The sequence below is a fragment of the Durio zibethinus genome, chromosome 13 (assembly GCF_047325235.1).
Source record: "Durio zibethinus cultivar Kanyao isolate XHJ-2024 chromosome 13, ASM4732523v1, whole genome shotgun sequence".
Lineage (NCBI taxonomy): Eukaryota > Viridiplantae > Streptophyta > Magnoliopsida > Malvales > Malvaceae > Durio > Durio zibethinus.
In genome coordinates, this window is record NC_143174.1 from 4,131,501 (window position 1) to 4,148,643 (window position 17,143).

The following is a 17,143-nucleotide window of genomic DNA, read 5'->3' on the forward strand; positions in this document are numbered from 1 at the left end:
GGCATGATTAATACGTTTAAAATTAATTTATTTAATATGACCAAGTAACATGACATGATATAATTAACACAATTATACACGAATAATATAATTAAACATGATTAATTTATTTATTTAAAGAAAAAATTTATTTAAATTAGTATTTAAACAAAAAATTTCTTTAAAAATTAAATACTTATAATCTATCTAAATATCGAAATAATATGATAAATATGATTATTAATTTATTTAAAAAATAAATTAAAATAACTTTTTATAATTTATATGTTATATATGCTTATATAAACAATACTATATCTTAAACGTGTTATCATTGTTTGACACAAACACAAAATTAATAATGTTATGTCTTAATCATGTCAATATGATTAAGATACAAAACATAATTACACTAAACCATATATGATTTTTTTATGTTATTTTCATATGTATGTAAAATTGTCAAATTTACTTTCAACCCTTCATTGATTTACACTTTGGAAACTTTTATTTGTATCACATTTTTTTTCATACCTTTTTTTAATTATTTTTAAATAAAATTATTTAATTATTTTTAAAAAATTTAAAAAATTTTTAGATTTATAAATTTTCAAAAGCTTTCAATATACAAATTTGAAAATTTTTAAAATTTTTTGAATTTTTATGTATGAAAATTTTATTTTATTTTTTTACTTTCGTTAAAAACATTATTTAAATGGCTTAGGAATCTTCGTGTGTTTTCTATCCCTCGTATCATTAAAATAAAAAAAAAATTCAAAGATGTAAGTATTATAATATGGTGTTCTTTCTTTGAGCTAAGTCCATATTAAATATTAAATAAATCAAATATTAATCAAATAAAATATATTAAATATTAAATATCCATATTTAATAATATTACAATAGTCATATAATGAATAATAATACTGCAATAATTATATATTCAATTTATTATATAATAAATAACATCTTTAATAATTCACAAAATTAATAATAACTTAATAAAATTGTTCTAATAGCCAAAAAAAATTAATAACAATATAAATATCTAAACAACAATAAAAAATATTACTAAATTTTTAAATACAAAATTATAAATTAATAAATCATTAAGATTTTAACAAGAAAAACCATTAAAATGAAATCCCATATGTTCAAAAAATAATAAAAAATAAATTGAAACCCTCGTCTACCCCTCCCCTCCAGCCCCCGCTCCCCTCCCATAAAAGCCCTCTGTTTCTACGATGCGCCAGCGCCCATTTCTCGAAAGTCAAATACCAAATTTGTAACCAGAATCAAGGCCCCCTCACGCCTTCACCCAGTCGGCCGGTCCCTGCCCCCCCGTCGCCTCACCCACACCCCTCCGACCTCCCTTCCAGCGGCCCCCAACCCGCCTCTTCACCTTCACTCTTCACCTCACCCACGACCCACCCACACTCAGATTCAGAGAGATACAGAGTGCCCTCTGTACAGTGTTCCTCTTCTTCTCTTCTCTCTCTCACAAAGACCCAAACCCATATATGACATATAACCGAAAATCAGTAAAGTAAATCGTAAACCCTCCCCTCTCGGCCTCGATCGACAGTTGCAGCTTGCAAATCAAGTTCAAGTGCTCAACGAATCAACAGCAATTTGCACCAAAATTTTTTTAAAGGTCATTTTTTAACTTCCTCTTACAGTCTTCTTACCATCAAATTACATTTTCTTCAACACTTGATCTTGATTGAGATTGAATTTGGGTGAATTGAGTTTATTCAACTGAGCCTCTAAGGTTGCTCTGTCGTTTGTTTTTTGTTTTGGTTCTCAGAGTTCTCAATTCTCAGTTCTCACTTTCTAGGGTTGGATCATTGCAATTTCACCTTCCAATTGAATTTTTTCTTCTAAAATTCAAAAATGTGGACAGAAAACAGGGATAGCGCCAAATAACTGACCGTTATTACTGCTATTCCTTTCTCTTGCGGCTGCAACGTCCCGTTTCGAGTGTGTTTCAAATTCTCAGCCGTTTTTTCTCAGATAGCGGTGGCGGGTGGCGGGTTGCGGCCGCTATTTAGTGTTCTTGTATTTGGTTAATTTGATTGGGATTTTTTGTGTCAAGAAAAATTTAGATTTGCTTGTTGGATAAGGTTTTAATTAATTAATTTTATGGTTTTTTAAAAAATATAATTATTTATTAGATTTAATTGATACGAATAGTTGTATGTGAAAAAATTTTAAGTTCAAGTTCGAGCTCGAGCTTGATTATCAATAGTCGAGCTTGAAATTGAACTCATTTGTTACTAACAAACAAGCCTAATCAAGCAAATTCAAGTAGTTTGGTTTTGATTACGAGTCAAGTTCGAGTTAAAAAAATGAAACTGGATCGAGTCGAGTATCGAGTATCGAGTATCGAGTCGCGAGTTTGAAGTCAAGCTCAAGCTTCCACTGTGGCTCGATTGCACCCCTAGCTGTATCCCGCTGACCAAACCAAAGCTTTAATATAGGGGTATGATAAATTGTGAACAGATCCAGACTTTCACCTTCACGTAAGCGGACCCTAATCACTTTCCTCCGACTTTCTTTCTACAGATTCTTGAATCTTCCTTCCATTCCGATTAACCCTAAAAGGAGCAATTTCTTAGATTTGCCAAGTTTGGCAATGGAGATGAAGTCAAAGAAACTACTAATACTATATGCAACTCAAACTGGAAATGCATTGGATGCAGCTGAACGTATTGCTCGAGAAGCTGAGCGCAGAGCCTGCCTTGTCTTAATTCATTCAACCGACGAATATGATGCTGTAACTATCTCTTCAATTTTTTTTTTTCTTTTCAAGTTGAAAGTTTTTGAGTAACTTACTTGTTATTGCAGAGCTCCTTGCCTGAAGAAGATGCTGTAATTTTTGTTGTTTCTACCACAGGCCAAGGGGATACTCCAGATTCTATGAAGGCAAGGCTAATCCTAATTAGTTATCTTCAAAAATCATGTTTTTCTTTGCATATTTATTATTATTGTTATTATTGGAGTGTGACTCGATATTATTGTTTTGAGTTTCCTAATATTATAAAATTTGCAGGTATTTTGGAGGTTTCTTCTGCAAAGAAATCTAGGCAGCCATTGGTTGGACGGAGTTCATTATGCCGTGTTTGGATTAGGTGATTCTGGCTACCAGAAATATAATGTAATGGCTTTCCTGAGTTCCTTTGATTGCATTGTCAAATTCATTTCTACTTTTTCCGACTTACATAACACTCTTTATATATTAGATTCTTTTTTTTTTTTTTACGCGATATCCATTCTGTGTAGCTTAGGTGAGCATAGTTATCATTCCTCACCTTTTGGAGGTATATTGTTTGAGGAAGCAAATGTATAGACTTGTCAATGACATGATGACTGTTATCAAGTGCCAGGTTTTAGCCATTGCAAAAGTTTGAAAAGCACATTATCGATGCTTTGTTTACATTAATTTTTGAAGGCCTGTAATTTCATAGAATATGATATGTATAATGAAGTGTCAATTGCAAATTACAAATATCGGTTTCCTGGTGTTTAATTTGTTTAGCTGTGTAATGAAGTGGACTCTTATGGTGTTAGAATTATCAAAGTTTATGCCCGAAGCTATGAATCAGGTGGCTTTGTATAGGTTTCAGTTTCTACACAATAGTTTGTCATGTAGTTTGATTGACACAGTTCTTAGTGCTTAATTGGAGCTAAACGTTATTTGATGTATGGTGGCTGCAGTTTGTTGCAAAGAGGCTTGATAAAAGACTTTCAGACCTTGGGGCTACAGCTGTTGTTGAGAGAGGTTTGGGCGATGATCAGCATCCTTCTGGGTATGCTTACTAAGTGTTTAACTGATGAAGATCATTTAACTTGGTGTGATAGCTGGTTCTTCAGCAATATTATTTTCAGAGTTCTTAATTTCCACATGCTCTCTGGTTTCTTTAAATGGTCCATTGTTAACTCATCAAAACTAGTTAGAACCTGGTGCAAACCCAGACAGACAAAGACCATCCTATAACTATAAGATTCCGTGGAATGAAAATGATGTATGTGCCTGTGATAATATGGATTTTTGGAGAGATTTAAGTGGTTAATATACATGATCCTTTTTTAATTGCCTATTAGATTTTCTTTTAGGTATTTCTAGCGCATGTTCTTGTGTCCTCAGTCCCTTAGTTTATAAATCATTTCAAAACCTTTGTAATATAAAAATAGAATTTTTTGGGTTAACTTTTCGTTTATGAATGGCTAATTCCATGGAAAGCAGTGTACTTTAGTGCCAAGAGTGGATTGTTTAATCAACCCTGGTATTCTGAAAAGTATTAAAGACCTTAGAAGCCATCTACTGTCCTTAGGGATCTTGAGTAATGTGGATAGTTTAGGTAAACTATAGCTTTTAGAAACCTTGTGGCTATCATTATGCACTACACTAACTTTGTACTTAATGGATCAGAAATATCATTATGCCATGAGTGCATTTTGAGATGACCTGAGTTGAAATATAAAAGGGATCTTTGCTGTTACTGCCGAATAGGCTTTTGAATTATTTGTGGATGCAAGGTCGAGTTGCAAGAAATATAGGTTTCTTTTTCACCCTCCAAAGAGTGAATGATATTTTTTTGATGTTGATGATGTTTAGTGTAAAAGATAAGTTGAAAACAAACTTGACTAGGTAATTTTTTTCCCTTCAAATTTACTGAAAATTTAATTTATATTGACAGGTATGAAGCTGCTCTGGATCCTTGGATGTCATCATTGTGGAGTAGGTTGTGTGAGATCAAACCCAATTTCTTCCCAGAAGGTCCAGATTTTGTGGCTTCAAATGTGGAATTAATTGGCCAACCAAAATTTCAAGTCACGTGTCATAACATAAAAAACATGGATTCCCAATTATCAACTGCAGCAGGTAAATTGACAAGAAAAAAAAAAAGTAGACTCTTGTGCTAGTGGATATTGAACATTAGGACACACAACAACCAAATTGTAGTTGAACTAGTCATATTTGAAATTGAATTATCAAGATGTGTAATGAGGGAAAAGAATGAACAAAACAATTGTCAATTGACTCTAGATGATTAGTATTTTTCTTTTTGAAGTTTTTCCTTTTTGATTTGATTTCCATAAATTTCCTTTCTGATTTGGTAATCCTAGTGCACTGGATTGATTTCTAGATATAATTATTTTATCTTCTTTTCTCTTTTCTGTTTTTCCTTTTCCACTGAGATCATACTCACTCTTATGTTTCAGATTTTAAACATCTTGAGATGCAAATTGGGAGGGCTCGCTCAATGTCTCCCGGAAAAGTTTCTCATGAGAAGAGCAAGCCTGATGCTTTTCTTAAAATGGTATTTGTAGCATACTTTACTATGTAAGAAAGCTATGTTTTTTAATTGCATGTTCTTCAAGAAATAGGATATATCCATATGCAAGTGAAAGAAAATTGAAATGCATATAATGATATTGTTTTTGGCCAGAGAAGAACTAGCTACTAAAGTGATGGAAGACTGCTTCCCTTTTTTTGGTATCAACAGTAGTGGCTAGAAACTTTGGGTAGAATGCAATCTAGATGTATCTCTTACTGATTGCAAATTAGTAGGGTTATTCTGTGATTTTTGTGGCATTCCCTTTGCCCAGCTTTGCTTTTAATCCATAAGACTATATGGAAGTTTAAGTTATTGATTCTTGTTGGTCATCAAGAATGAAGATAATTAATTGCTTTTAATTAAAACCCTATTAGGGACTTCCTTTTATGGCTTGAATGCATATAAGAATATATGCCCTATTCTCTAGTGCAGAGTTGCATTTGGTGATCTGGAAATAATAGTCAACAGAAAGAAACTAAATATATTAATTAAAATGAAGTTTCTTTCTTAAAAATGTCATTACATGAATTTACATTTATCCACTATTTAATCATTTTAGAAATTGTTTGGTACTTTCTACCCATCGTTGGTCTTTGGACTGTTCATGAATAGAAATTTAATATTTAATTGTAGTTTATGGGATATCTTGCTCTGTCCATCTCTTTATCCTGATGTTTTAATTTTCTTTTGCAGATCAAAAACTGCCCATTGACCAGGGCAAGCAACGAAAAGGATGTGCGTCACTTTGAATTTGAATTTGTTTCTCGGGTAGGTTGTTTGCTGTTGCTTCCATTTAATTTTGGATACAGCTTTACCTTTTGAACCAGGTCCCTTCTTAACTGCTTGATGTTTTGTTCATCTTTCCATATATTTTAGGTGATGCAATATGAAATTGGTGATGTCCTAGAGGTTCTCCCTTCGCAAAATCCTGCAGCAGTTGATTCTTTCATACAGCGCTGTAATTTGGACCCTGAATCATTCATAACGGTAAGTTGTTTTTCCATATTGGCTAATTGTAGTAATCCTTCTTTCCGATGCTTCTGATGCTTCTGTTGATTCATATGTTGCCGTTCTTGATATTATATATTTGTATTAAGTACATGTTCAAACAATACTGCAGCAGACATTTAGGGACTTATCTTGGAAGTAGAGAGTAAGATTTGTATGGTAAGACTTGGCCACTTTTTCCCAAAAATTGTCATGTTTTTCCTCATTTGCCACCATTCAGTCAGGTTCTCTCTCCCCAAAATTGAGGCATATACTGGACCAAACTTAAACTGTTTTATTTGGCACTTACTCAGGTGACCTTAAGTAGGCAGTGCTTCAATCATCTGAGCATAAATTTTGGAGATGACAAAGCCATCAGATATTAATACTTGATGAGCGTCTTGTTAGTGATAGCCCTAAGTTCATCTTCATACCTAGTACTTAAGAATCTGCAGCCTTTCATTGTATTGGTTGTTTCTTTTGGGTTTGTAGTATTGAAGACATCAAAATTTTCACCTCATATGATAACTTTTGCTACAAAAAGATGTAGGCATTGTTTCCAAACAGCAGAGACATTGCTTTAAATATGCTCACATGGTTTATCTGGTATCCTGTTGACATTGCCTTAACGCTTCAAATTGAATCTTTTAGTTACTGGCACTGATGTCTTCTCTAACATCCCCTTTTAATGTATTAGCTTTTGCCCTTCTGAATCCTTCCATATGTGTTATATCCTCCCATCCTCTACTTTTGTGTGTTTAATATTTTCATTTTGGCTGTCGTAAAAACCTCAATTACTTTTTTGTTGCTTGTAAAAATTGCTTTATAATGCATTTGTCATATTCCCTTGTCATGGTAACTTCTTCCAGCTGCCTGTATTATGGTAGCCTTATGGCAGCATTTCCCCTGTCACAGTCATATTTACCACTTTTTGTGGTTTGGCAGTGTTTCACATCCATAGGTATAACACTGCTTGTTAGTTTGATAATTAATATTCTCTTTGCCTATTAGGGTGCGAAAATTTTTTTAGCCTTGCACACCTCACATGCATAAGAAATTTTGAACATGATCTTGCTATATGCTAACCTTCTTGTGCTGAAAAATATTGTTCATTTCAGGTCCATCCTAGAGAAACGGAAAATCACCATCTTGATAACAATGTACATGCTTTAGAGGTACCCATTAAATTAAGAACTTTTGTGGAACTGGCAATGGATGTCGCGTCTGCTTCTCCACGGCGCTATTTCTTTGAGGCAAGATCCTGTATGTTTTAACTTCTTTGGTTTTTCTATCACGGTATTTCTCTATCAGGCTATTCCTCCCAGCTTGTGTTGGTGAAATGTGTTGCACTTTTGTTTCCTTTACTGAGCCTGTATTTCACTTGCAGTTATCAACTGTCAAGATTATCTCAGAAAATAACTTAAAAATGAAAAAGTGTTATAGTTACCTGTAATATTCAATCAAATATTTTTCATATAAATAGGTGCATTGCAATTAGGGTATTATGTTTGAGATAAAATATATGCATATCAATTAGGTTTGTGTTCTAAGTTACAATTCTACCATATATATATATATATATATATATATATATATATCTAAATTTCCATTTTGTAAGAAACTGAATTTACTGCAGATGCTTATTACCTCCCTGTCCATGCATTGTGGTAAGGATTCCTTTGACAACGGTGCCACCTTTTCCACAATGATGCTGTCCATATATCGAATTGTTTAGTGGATTGGAATTCACTTGACAGTCTATGGTTTAATTACCTGTGCCCATTAGGGAAATTTGTCATACATGTATTGCCATGAATATAATTCCAGGATTTATACAAATAATTATAAAGGTCTTAAAATGATTTTTGGGGGAAAAAAGGAAAAGAAAAAAGAAAAGAAACAAAAAATTTCACCAAGGTTTCAATGCTTGGTTCCAGTCTGACATCATTGTTTACAGGTTATGAGCTTCTTTGCAACTGCTGAACATGAGAAAGAAAGACTTCAATATTTTGCTTCACCCGAAGGAAGAGATGATCTTTACCAATACAACCAGAAGGAAAGAAGAACTGTTCTGGAGGTAAAGTGAAGTAGATTATACACAATTGATGCCATTTTGGTCCTTTGTGGTTTATTTTAATTCTCTTCTTCCTTTGTTTTTTGATCTTTTCAAATTTTATTTTTATCTTCTTAAGTTTTCATCAATTGTAGAGGATAACTTTTGAGAATTACTCTGAAAAAAAAAAAAAAAGAAATGGAACATTTTTCTAAACATCATTCTGTTCTTAATCGCCTTTTTTTAGTAGGGTATTATTTATTTATTGGTACAAGTGAGCAGGGCAAGATCAGGGAAGAGGAGGATAAAATCTTGCCAGACAAAAGGGTTTTGTTTTACAAGTAGTGGTTTCTAAACTATAGTCTTTCGTTAATTTCTAAACAAATGAGAGCAAAACTCCTTGTATTTTAATTGTAGCTTGTTATGCTTATCTTAATATGTAATCATACCTAAAATTGTTATGCTTGTGTATCTTATGCTTGCCTCACTCTTTTATTCTCTTCGGCCATTCAAGTATGTTGGTAGATAGACTAATGGAAAGAATAGCATAAGTTAAGTGGATATTATTAAATTATATAGTCTTATCATCTGTTTGGTGTGTGTGAGATTTAATAGTAATAGGATAATTTTTATATTATGTAAAGCTGGCAAAGCAAACCCGAACATGCCGGAACACAAACCTGACCCAACTCTATTTGACCAAAAAAAGGTCAACAATCCAAACTTGTTAAATCTAAACTCAATCCAACCTGATTTGACCAAAAAAACTCAACAATTTAGATTCAAAATGATCTGAACCCGAAACCACCCTGAATTTCTTTCAATACGAAATGACCTAAACCGTCTCACCCAATTGCTGCCTCTAAACCTATGTCATGTTTGGTGTTGATATCATTAAAAGTACGATAGCATGACAAATTTACCCCTTTCAATACAGTTTTATACTAAATAGTAAACACTACAGGATTTTAAGAAAAATGCAACTTCCACTGAAAGCAAAATTGATCTCAATCTTTGTGATATAGGTATTGGAGGATTTCCCTTCTGTGCAAATGCCATTTGAGTGGCTGGTGGAGTTGGTTCCTCCCATGAAAAATAGGGCTTTCTCCATTTCTTCTTCCCCTTTGGCTCACCCAAATCAAGTGCATTTGACTGTGGATGTTGTGTCATGGACAACACCTTTCAAGCGGAAAAGGCGAGGTCTCTGCTCAACAGGGCTAGCCGGTCTCGACCCTGAACAAAGTATGGCTGTGGGTTTGCATGGTCCAATTTTTTGCTTCCTTGTTGCAACTGTATATAGCATGTGTTAGTCATTCTAACATGTTATTTTGTTTAGCAGAGATATATATTCCAGTATGGTTTCATAAAGGTTTGCTGCCTTCCCCACCTCCTTTGCTTCCCCTCATTCTCATTGGACCTGGAACTGGTTGTGCACCTTTTCGCGGATTTGTGGAGGAAAGAGCTATACAGAGTTTGTCTGGTCCAATTGCTCCAATTATTCTTTTCTTTGGTTGCCAAAACGAGGAGAATGACTTTCTATATAGAGATTTTTGGTTGTTCCATTCACAAAATGATGGTGTGCTTTCAGAAGCCAAGGGTGGTGGGTTTTATGCTGCCTTCTCGAGAGACCAACCCCAGAAGGTTTATGTGCAACATAAGATGCAGGAACAAAGCCAAAGGATTTGGAATTTGCTGTGTGAGGGAGCGGCTATCTATGTTGCAGGCTCTTCAACAAAAATGCCATCAGATGTCATGTTAGCTTTTGAGGAGATTATATCCAAGGAGAGTGGAGCTCCAAGGGAATCGGCTGCGAGATGGCTTAGGTCTCTGGAAAAAGCTGGTAAATATCATGTTGAAGCTTGGTCTTGAGCCCGCTTAATTCATTTATGCTGCGAGCAAAGACATAAGGGGGAAGGAGAATGGCAAGGATCAATTGAAGGTACTAAAGATTACACTTTTTGTGGAACATAAGAGCTGCAATTTGATTTGTTTCTTATTGTACGGCATATTTAGCTATGCAAAATTTGTCCGTGGAGAAATGAAAATCTTTAGAATAGTAGTACTATTATTTAGGTTGCCTCAATTCACTTAAAATTTTTTGAATAATGTTGCCATCAAGTCTTTGATTCAATTACAATGTAATACAGTACTAGTACCAGAGGAGGCTGTATTAATCCGTGATTTTTTTTTTTTAATAAAAAGGGTTGCAGTATAAAGATAAGCAAAGAAGTTACAGATACTAAAATTTGAATTATAGATTTGTTAATTGTCACTTTCTGAAGGTTGTTGCATAGGTTAACCGAATTAAATCTGGGGTTCATTCTGTTTCTTTCAGCTAAAAAGGTTATCGATTGGGTTTTTCGTAAGTATGGAAGTTTTATAAATCTTGGTAAATATTATTGATTTTTCAAGTGGTGATATAGTTTTGGCCCAATGCTTTCTCGCTCATGTGAGAGAAATTGAAGTGAAGTGAAGCTCGTGGAGGAGGAGAGCAAAAACTGGGCTGCATATGTTCCGAAATTTTTTCCCTTTCATTACATAATAGTATGCTTGTTAGAAAATAGATAATAACATGGAAGTAACAAAGAGTAAAACGAAAACCAATATATTTTGCAAAAATAAGTTTTGACTGAGAATAACCTAGTTTTTAAAATTCTCACCAGGATAGAATACTCTGTTTAATCTGCTAAACAATGGAAGTGCAGTTTTCACTTCCCAGTTAACGCCATCCTGGATCTGGGCTAATGATTTTGTGTTCTTGTTTTTTTTTTTTTTTTTCTTCTCCCTTTTTTCTTAAACCTAAATCCCCAAAATCTTTATCGTTAAAAGGGAGACAATTTTCAGGATTGATTCAAGGCAGAGAAAAGATCCAAAACAAAGAAAAAAATCCAAAAATCATCGAGTCAAATCGAAGATGTTTAATTGATTTTGTTTTAATCTTTGATTTAGTTTTTGAATTTCCTCAGTGATTTTTTTGAACAGAGGTTTTCATTAATAAGTTGCCATCTTTATCATAGATCTGTTGTAGAAAAGCATGATACAAAAGCAAAGCCTTTACAAGTGCAAATCGAGTATTTTAATTGAAACCAAGGTTAGAGGAACTTCAACAAGAAATATTGCCAACAAAACGAAAACCACTTGAAAGAGATTGTTTCTTGTGTTCTCTTCTAAAGCTGAAGCACAAGAAGAAGCAAGATAAACATTCGACTGAAGCTTCAACTTGTCTAGAGCTGCCTGCACAACTAATCGTGTAGGCTTGTTCCTTCTTTAAGATAAACTGGTAATGTGGGCAATAAAATAATTCTCACATCTTTCTTACTCTGTTATCTGATTTTTATAATGTATCAATCCATTTATAGTGGTAATAATCCAGAGATACAAAACCTAAGAATTCAGAAAACACTTTCTTTTTTGGCATTTAAATTCAGAGAAGCTTGTTTATATCAAGGTAGGCATCAAAGCAAAATAGAACATGATAATCAAGTATATAGGGACAGAAACTGAGCAAATATATAGAAGATAGTTCCGCAAAATCAGACACAAAACTTCTGAGATGCCTCAGCAAACCAAAGCATCTCAACTTTAAATACTCCACAAAACAGGTAGAACCAAAATGCTATGACTGCCGCCGGCTATGATGCACCAAATTCTGAGACTTGCTACTCAAATTCGAAGGGAAGATACTAAATATAACGACAAAGAAAAGTTTTGAAAGACTGAGAAATCAAGTTCTTAAAACTATAACCAGGATAGAATACTCCATTTGCACAAACTGCAAAACCTTAGGGCTCTTGTTGCATTGTTCACTTTCCACCCTTTTTAGCTGCAGACTTGGTGACCTTGGCACCAGATGGGTCCTTCTTCTCAACACTCTTAATAACACCAACAGCCACGGTCTGCCGCATGTCCCTCACAGCAAAACGACCCAAAGGTGGGTACTCAGAGAAGGTCTCCACAACCATGGGCTTGGTGGGAATCATCTTCACAAAACCAGCATCACCATTTTTCAAGAACTTGGGTTCCTTCTCAAGCTCCTTTCCAGATCGTCTGTCAATCTTGGTCAACAACTCTGCAAACTTGACAGCAATGTGGGAGGTATGACAGTCAAGGACTGGGGCATATCCATTACCAATTTGGCCAGGGTGGTTCATAATAATGACCTGAGAAGTGAAGTTGGCAGCCTCCTTGGCAGGATCATCCTTGGAGTTAGAAGCAACGTATCCTCGCTTAAGATCCTTAACAGCAACATTCTTAACATTGAACCCAAGTACTCACAGCTACCTTTGAATGACGATGAAGAGCACCATCACAGTTGATTTCAAACCAACCATCCTCAGGTACAGACTATCTAACAGAAACATTATCAGTTCTATGGCGAGGTTCCAGTGACTGACTCGCAAAGGCTTGTAACTCTGGATGAACTTCATAGCAGCCCCCTTTAATCATCTTAATGACTGCAAAAATATGTAACCCCTTCCTACCAATTCCCACCTCATTTCTTTCCTTCCATTAAACGGTATGCTACAATATTATTTGAACAGTGGGTGTAAAGGGAAAAGTTAATACTAATTTCTTACTTGTTTTCCTTTAGATAAGAATAATTTTTGTTCTACAATTAAAACTTTTAATGAGAATCCTCAAAATCTTTAGCTGCATCTGTTTTTGGAGCAAGTGTTGAACTCAAACACTGTCTAATCGAAAACCAAAATGTTTTTTGGTACAAAAGCAACAATTAGAAAACTGATTTCAATTTTGAAGGCTAGTTTTCTTAGAACGATCAGTTACTAAAATGTTGTGTGGAGGTGTCACTACTTGACATCGGTTGTAAGGTCCCTAAAATGTCAACAGCTCAATAATTCTCTGAAAATAAGTGGTCCAACGCCATCAGGTGGCCCATGGAAGATTATTCTTCTGCATGATTTCCCCCTTGTATCTAATGTTGTTCGTCTTCATCTCTCGAGTTGGTAACACGATTTTAAACCAATCATTTCATTAGTGGGCTCTGCTTGGAAAAGATGAACCTCAAATTTATGTGATCAAAAGCATACAGCATAAGCATTTCTTTATTTCTAACTTGATAGGAAGTTTTGAGTGAGATTAGGAGAATGTGGTCGAATACTGGCATGCCTTGGCCCTTTTGATTCCGCCGCACTTACTTTTCGGGGTTAACTGCATCGTTGGATAGCAACTCGCAGTGTAATTGTTCTTTGCTATTTTTCAGTCTGTGATTGGAGGGAGAAGAGTCTAGTGAACAATTTCCAAAGCAGTTGATTGTTTGCATAGGAGGTAGGGCATGCAAACAATCAACTGCCGTAGTGTAAAAATAAAAATTTTTTTACTGTTATATTTGCATCTAAATATATATATTTAATATTAATTTTAATTTCATCATTGCATAGTATTTAATTTTATCATTATTGTTATTTTCATCTCATTAAAATCAATTTAACTGTGAATTCAAATGGATGCTTATAAATTAGAAGATCTTTGGGTAATTACTTTTGTTTGGGAAAAAAGAAAAACTGGAAACAAGATAAACATTTTGTACATGTCTAATTAGTAGTTATTTTAGATATTCAATCTAAAACGACAAAACAACAAGAAGAAAAGATCAATTTGGTTTTTTGGTGAATTGAGTAATAATTAATTTAAGATCCCATAAAGGAAACAACAGAAGACCGAAACTGGAAGTCCAAATCTAACAGTAAACCATATAAATATGTAATTAGAAACTATGAAATTCTAAGCCAAATCATGCCAAGAAATAGTGGTTTTACTTGGCTAAACTATGCAGCTTTCACCGTACAAGCCAAGCAACTGCAGGACATATCCTGGAAAACAGTAGCTCGATCTCCATCAACTTCAGCTCCCATGATCGCTTCAACCACTCTTTTAAAGTTTTCTTGAGCAACTATTTCTTGATTTGCATGCAGACTCTCACTGGCTCTTGATCTTTGCTTTTTCATGGCCTCCCTCCTGCGGTCATGATCTGCCATCCTACTCAACGAAACAAGCAAGGGACGCAAAAGATAAGAACAATTTTTTTATAACACCAATTAGGCAACTAGAAAAGGCATAATTAACACTTGCAAACAGGCAAAAGAGAAAGAAAATTGAAATGAGTGTACTCTTCAGAGAGGATAAAATGTTGGGTGATGCCAGAAACACAAAGGGGAAGACCATAAGTTGCATGAAGGTTTAACATGGACTGCATTTTTGTATGAATGATTTGATGTAAGAAGGAGAAGAAGAAGTTAAAGTGAGGGTTTGGGGTTGGGTTCTAGCTTTCTAATCTTGTGATTTGGTTCTTTTTTCTTTTTTTTATGTGATTATGATTAATTATTGTTTGCAATATTGGTTAAAAGGGAACTGTGTTTGAAGTTGTTGGAATTGTCACTTTCTCCTGTTATTAAGGTTTAAACTTGGAAGATGTGTTGGTATGGTTCTCTCATCTGGTTTGGTCTGTCTGTCTCTCCTTCTCAAAGCATTTAAATCTTGTAACCAGAACCATTAATTTTAAATACAATATGAAAAAGATATAAAAGCGATATATTTTAAATTTTATAAAATTAAATATAAATTTGATAAATCTTTTAAAAAATATTTTTTATTATGAAAGAATATTTTCAAATTAAATATAAATATGCAAATTACCAAATACACTTATAGCTGATTGCATTTGACGACATATGTTTACCAAGGGAAGATGGCTCTTTTTGTATTTTTCTGTTGTAAAGGAGTTAAAAAGTGTGATGCAGGGGTGGGAGGAAAATATCCAAGTTTTGGAAGCATTTTGGAGCTAAGGACAATCATCATGATTTTAACAGTGCTTTTGCATGGCATAAGAATAAAGCAATGGTTTGTCATTTTTTTTTTCTTTTTTTTAATTTGAGATAGGATAGACAGTCTAATTAACCAATATAATTAGAGATGTCAATAAGGTAGAATGTTTTTCATTTTCATTTTTGATTTTATATTTTTTATATATTTTTATTTATATTTAATGGATATTTTAAATTTATCTTTATTTTTATTATTATAGGTATTTAATAGATAAGGTAGAATGTTTTTCATTTTAATTTTTGATTTTTTATATTTTATATATTTTGTATTTATATTTAGTAGATATTTTAAATTTATCTCTATTTTTATTATTATAGTTATTTAATAGTTATGAGTAATCATTATATCCATAACTTTAAAAAAATAAAAATAAAAATTATTTTTTCATTTCTTTTTACTTTTATCTTGCATGTTTATTTAATTTTATATAAATATTATTTTTAAATATAAATATATTAATTCTAATTAATCTAAAAAATTATATTATTAATTAAAAAATTAATTTATTAAATAGATATAAATATATATATGTTATAGGTATGGAGTAAATGTTATATTATTCATCTCTATAATCGATGAAATATTTAAAATTATATCATTTCTAAAATTTAATATACATTATTATTCCTTTTAGGGTAAAAAATAAAACTTTTTGTCAGATTTGAATAAAATTAACATCCCTAAATATAATTCCAACAATGGATAATCCAAAGAGATCTTGGTTTAGTGGCAAAAGAGAAAATTTAAATTAAAGTTTTATTATGTGTGAATTTAATTATTTAATTATATTTTAATTTATTGGTTGATTATTTAATTATATATTATATTGAGTAACGTCTTGCACGTTGCTACAATTTTTATTTTCTTTTTGTTTTTCATACAATCATTTTCATAGACTTGTCAAAACATTGAATGAATGATTGAAACTAAAAAATATTTAATATAATTGTCCATTTGTAATATCAAATAGTTCATATATGTCATTCCTATGAAAATATGTAAAATTGTTTTAAGTGAAGCTGAGAGGTAAAAAGACAAAGGAGGCACTTCATCAACTGCCACAATATTGAGTTTCAATGAATCCATGGCAGTAATAGAATTTTGCACAAATTCAGCCACTATGGCAGCCAAGGCAGTAGCAGATGCATCAGCAGCAACCCTGTGGTCTACAGTGGGAGGCACCCCAGAGGTCACCAGACAATTTATAGCAGCGGGAAAGTTCATTTCATTTGTATCTGCAAAGCATTCAATGCAAAGGACTATGTCTTTGAGTGTAGAAGAGGTTTCGAAATGGACAATAAGCTTTTGGCACTCAATTTCATATTCAGACGATGAAAAAGTAATTAGATTACAATTCCTTCATCGTCAATAAAGATTTTTTTTTTTTTTGGCTAGGACATAAATCTCAACCAATATTAAAAATATTAATGAGAGTGATTCTTTCACCTCTTGATTTAATGATTAAAAGGCTTTAAAAAATATATTTAGATGTGAATTTTAATCCCGCCATCCTCATTCCTCCTTGTAAAACCAAAAAAAACATTAATGGGGGTGAAACTTAAAACAAATGTGGCGTCACTTGGCTATGTCCAGATGTCTAGATAACAGGATAAAAATATAAGTTAGACATAAGTTTGATAAAAGGAGCTGATATGGCAAAGCACAGAAGGCATTAAATAGAGCAAATATGGGCTGATGCGGCTGTGTCCACATGTCATAATTTTAGTTAAAGGTAAATATATATATATATATAAATTTATATTTGATATATTATTAGTAATGTATAAATTTTATAAATTATCAATAAATTATATGATATCATTTTATTAATATATGAATATTAATTTTTAAAATAAATATATAAAAAATAATTTAAAATTTTTTTTTATTATCAAAATAATATCATTTGATTCATTTTATTAATAAAATAATATTATTA

General features: G+C 32.8%; 2 protein-coding genes across 5 annotated transcripts; one reads left to right on the forward strand and one right to left on the reverse strand.

Moving 5' to 3' along the window:
- Positions 1 to 1,233: 1,233 nt before the first annotated feature.
- Positions 1,234 to 10,552, forward strand: LOC111303869 (Flavodoxin family protein). 4 transcript variants are annotated; one of them, XM_089742720.1, is made up of 14 exons: positions 1,234 to 1,633; positions 1,787 to 2,461; positions 2,545 to 2,755; positions 2,827 to 2,904; positions 3,032 to 3,136; positions 3,697 to 3,788; positions 4,680 to 4,864; positions 5,206 to 5,303; positions 6,015 to 6,089; positions 6,198 to 6,308; positions 7,427 to 7,561; positions 8,266 to 8,385; positions 9,387 to 9,603; positions 9,701 to 10,552. In XM_089742720.1, the coding sequence occupies exons 3-14, from the start codon at positions 2,615 to 2,617 to the stop codon at positions 10,228 to 10,230; spliced, it is 1,887 nt and encodes a 628-aa protein (XP_089598846.1). In that variant the 5' UTR covers positions 1,234 to 1,633; positions 1,787 to 2,461; positions 2,545 to 2,614; the 3' UTR covers positions 10,231 to 10,552. The 4 variants fall into 4 exon arrangements, with proteins under 4 accessions (XP_089598846.1, XP_022756080.1, XP_089598845.1 ...); XM_022900345.2 differs by lacking the exon at positions 1,787 to 2,461; XM_089742719.1 differs by lacking the exon at positions 1,787 to 2,461 and having other exon boundaries at positions 9,387 to 9,624; positions 9,701 to 10,429.
- A 1,492-nt stretch (positions 10,553 to 12,044) lies between these two features.
- On the reverse strand, positions 12,045 to 12,650 carry LOC111304400 (elongation factor Tu C-terminal domain-containing protein). The gene has a single exon (XM_022900951.2). The coding sequence runs from the start codon at positions 12,510 to 12,512 to the stop codon at positions 12,165 to 12,167; it is 348 nt and encodes a 115-aa protein (XP_022756686.1). The 5' UTR covers positions 12,513 to 12,650; the 3' UTR covers positions 12,045 to 12,164.
- Positions 12,651 to 17,143: the final 4,493 nt, after the last annotated feature.

What these genes read in the sequence shown, in the direction of transcription:
- LOC111303869 (XM_089742719.1), top strand. Translation starts at nt 2,615, where the DNA reads ATGGAGATGAAGTCAAAGAAACTACTAATACTATATGCAACTCAAACT. An exon ending in GATGATCAGCATCCTTCTGG is followed by an intron (nt 3,789 to 4,679) that starts GTATGCTTACTA and finishes TTATATTGACAG; the next exon opens with GTATGAAGCTGCTCTGGATC. An exon ending in CTGATGCTTTTCTTAAAATG is followed by an intron (nt 5,304 to 6,014) that starts GTATTTGTAGCA and finishes TTTCTTTTGCAG; the next exon opens with ATCAAAAACTGCCCATTGAC.
- LOC111304400 (XM_022900951.2), bottom strand. Translation starts at nt 12,512, where the DNA reads ATGAACCACCCTGGCCAAATTGGTAATGGATATGCCCCAGTCCTTGAC.